The 3,189-nt window shown below is 46.5% G+C and overlaps 1 protein-coding gene across 1 annotated transcript; it reads left to right on the forward strand.

Moving 5' to 3' along the window:
* The first annotated feature begins 1,487 nt into the window (after positions 1 to 1,487).
* Positions 1,488 to 2,828, forward strand: LOC121989214. Its single transcript, XM_042543151.1, has one exon. It carries the CDS (start codon positions 1,610 to 1,612, stop codon positions 2,597 to 2,599), a length of 990 nt encoding a protein of 329 aa, XP_042399085.1. The 5' UTR covers positions 1,488 to 1,609; the 3' UTR covers positions 2,600 to 2,828.
* Positions 2,829 to 3,189: the final 361 nt, after the last annotated feature.

The raw sequence follows: 3,189 nt of genomic DNA on the forward strand, positions 1-3,189 counted from the left end.
TCGTGCATTCCGCACGGGCGCCTCATCCGAAGAAGATCCCCGGTCTCTATCCGCTCGACCTCTTTCTTCTGGGGGAGCCAATGATAGTGCTCGATTCAGGGGGATTGGCGCATTACGGGTGTCCCCATAGGAGCCGATTGGTCTCCTATTTGACTCCCGAGCGGAAAGTTGATCCACTCGGTCTTTTCTTTCTCTTTCAGCCTGTCGACCTGCTGCAGAGGCGGCAGGATCATGCGTTGGCCGATCAGCCAACGCCTGTTGCTGTTGCTCCAATATTTTCGTCACTCGAACTTGTATTAGTGCATCGAGATTCTCTTGCATCAGCGTCACTGTTATGAGTCGTCCAACGTCTTTCATCTTCTTATTCGAATACAGGCCACGTTCCCACAGACGGTGCCAAATTGATCCTGTCCGAATGAAGGAAGCTGGAAAGCTGGGGATGGGGTGACTACTAACGGGATGAAGACCTCAATCCTGCAAAACAAAACCAACCCGGGGAAGGTGTCTCTGGCATTGACCCTTCGACGCTCAAGTTAGAATCAGGAAGAGAATGAGTATTTGAGAAATAGATGAATTTTTCCTTTCCTCATACCTGGCGTATCCTTTTATACCTTTCTTTGTAATCGTTCATCTGTCCTTATTTAATGATATTAATTGTCAGAAGAAGACTTCTTTGTCTTGACTTATGTGTATTAACGATAATGCATAGAACTCTGTGCATTGACTTCTGTGCATTAACGATAAATGGAGTGTTCTTTTTTGTCTTGGGTTCTTCATCTTTAATGATGGTAGACGGAGTGTTCTTTTTTGTTTTCTCGTCTATTCCTGTGTAATGTCATTTTCGTGCCGGACGGGTGGTCCAAGCGGCTCGCTTTTTTGCCGAACGGGCTGTCCGAGCGACTCAATTTCCTACCGATCGAAATCACCAATTATAGATTTGTCCATTCATCCGACCGGCCAAGCGATCCACTTAGCCACTCCTTTGCCGATCGGGCTAACCAGACATCCACCTTTGACCGAGGCTCTTTTCGTAAGCCTTGATGTTGACCGCCTTAATTTTAATCGATACCGTATCCATTGACCCGTAATAAGTGGACTCCCTTTTTTTCGCCGCAACAATTAAAAAAAAACAGTAACTCTATAATAATAAAAAAAAAAAAAAAAAAAAAAAAAAAAAAAAACCCTTGAACCTTAACCGGTACAATACGATTCAGGTCCGTTGACTCGATTTGGATTCGGCATGGGAGGTCTAAGTATATTGGAATGATTTCGAACCTTAATTATATATTTATATTTGCCAAAATAAATCATTTTACTCCACTAGTGCTACACAAATAAAATATCCTTGCAAACGTTCCCTTTGACCGAAATCTACTACAAGATTTTTTCTTATTTTCCTTTTGTCGGCCTGAGTAATTCTTCCCCCATAAAGTAAATCATTTCTCCCTTCTCCTCCTTCTCAGTTCGTTAAATGGGAAGGCCATGGAGAAAAGTAAGAGAAGCGTCCCAATAAAGTGCTACTATTGATGAAAAGCCTGTGAGAGGCAGCAGAGTGCTCTCAATTCCTTGTTGAAAAATCCGAGAGAGAGAGAGAGAGAGAGAGAGGGCGATGGCGGCGGCGGTGGAGAGCTTCCACTTCGATGGGAATGGGAGGGCGTGCAGCAGCCCCTACGTGAGCGCGCCGTCGAGTCCCGAGCGCGGGGCACGGATGGCCTTCGATCTCTTCTGCCACTACAACAGCGCCCCCACCAGCCCCACGCGCGGCGCCTCTGCCGTCAACGCCCACTTCGCCGGCGACGCTCTCCCCCCTCTTTCCTCCGCCTTATCCTCCGGCGTGCCTTTCGACTGGGAGGAGAAGCCCGGCACGCCCAAGTCCCGCGGCAGCCCCAACAACGACGATCACGGCGGCTTCGCTTTTGACTTTGGCGGGCGATGTGGTGGCGGGCAGCAAGGCTCGCTGGCCGACGCCGACGAGCTATTCGAGGAAGGGATGATCCGGCCTCTGAAGCCGCCGCCTCGCCTCCAATACCCCGCTGAGGTCGGCAGCGTGGCGTCGTCGCCGAGGTCACCCAAGCCCATCACGCGCGGCCTGTGGTCGCCTCGCGGGCGGAGCGACGACTTCCAGTTTGACCCCTTCACGGCAGCGATGGTGGAGACGACGCGGGAAAGTAGCGGTACGTGGCGGAAGGATCCAACGGCCACCTCTTTTTCCCGCCTTCGGAGCTTATTAAAGGCGGCCTCCAATTCCTCTGTTTCGGAGGCAGCCACCGCCTCACCCCGTCTGCCGAATCCGAGCGCCACCGGAAGCGACGGCGGGAGCAAGAGGTCGCGGCTGAGGGACTTGCTTCTGTTGCGGAGCGAGTCGGAGGGACGCGCCGCCGGGAACAAGTACACTCTGCTTTCTTCCGACGAAAAAATGGCCGCCGGGGACGCTAAAAATGCGAGCTTTCGGTCGACCGACGGCTGGAGGGTAAAGTCGTCAGAAGAGCTGAGGAAGAAGACGGCTTGGCCATACCGCCATCGGCACGGCATATTCGGGTGCCTTCGATTCAACTCGGCAGTGCTCACCCTCAAGGCCAATCTCTGCCGACGGCGGTGATGGAAATTTACAGCGAACGATTGTTCATCGCTTTCAAACAATTTTCATTCAAGTTAATAAAAAAAATAGAGTGAAAAATGTGTTCAATCATATTCAGTGTGGGGCAGAGTATTTCCTAAGGCTAAAAAGGTTATTCGCAGGCGGAATAAAAAAAAAAAAGGAGAGTTTAGTTATATATTGAGAGTGTTTTGCTTGATAAAATTCTATTACGACGATTATGATAAACTTTGGTTATATATTGTTTCATTGAGAAATTTGACTTATTATAAATTAAGTTATGTTAAATAATTAATTTGGTGAATTGTTAAAAATTATATGTTGAATTGATTAGAGGATGATAAATTTATTATAATGAGATAAGAAATAATGTTTGATTGATGTATACTTTTGAAAAAAAAATTCTTCCACTCTTAGATAATTTAACGATTGAATATAATTTATCTTCGTTTACATTGTCTAATAGGACTATAAAAATCGATTAGAGTGAGCATAATTATTATTATTATTATTATTATTATTATTATTATTAATTAACTAAAATTAAATAATAAAAATAAATTTTAAAAGTAACACCATCCGACAACTACTGA

Source organism: Zingiber officinale, chromosome 1B (genome assembly GCF_018446385.1).
Source record: "Zingiber officinale cultivar Zhangliang chromosome 1B, Zo_v1.1, whole genome shotgun sequence".
Classification (NCBI taxonomy): domain Eukaryota; kingdom Viridiplantae; phylum Streptophyta; class Magnoliopsida; order Zingiberales; family Zingiberaceae; genus Zingiber; species Zingiber officinale.

What these genes read in the sequence shown, in the direction of transcription:
- LOC121989214 (XM_042543151.1), top strand. Translation starts at nt 1,610, where the DNA reads ATGGCGGCGGCGGTGGAGAGCTTCCACTTCGATGGGAATGGGAGGGCG.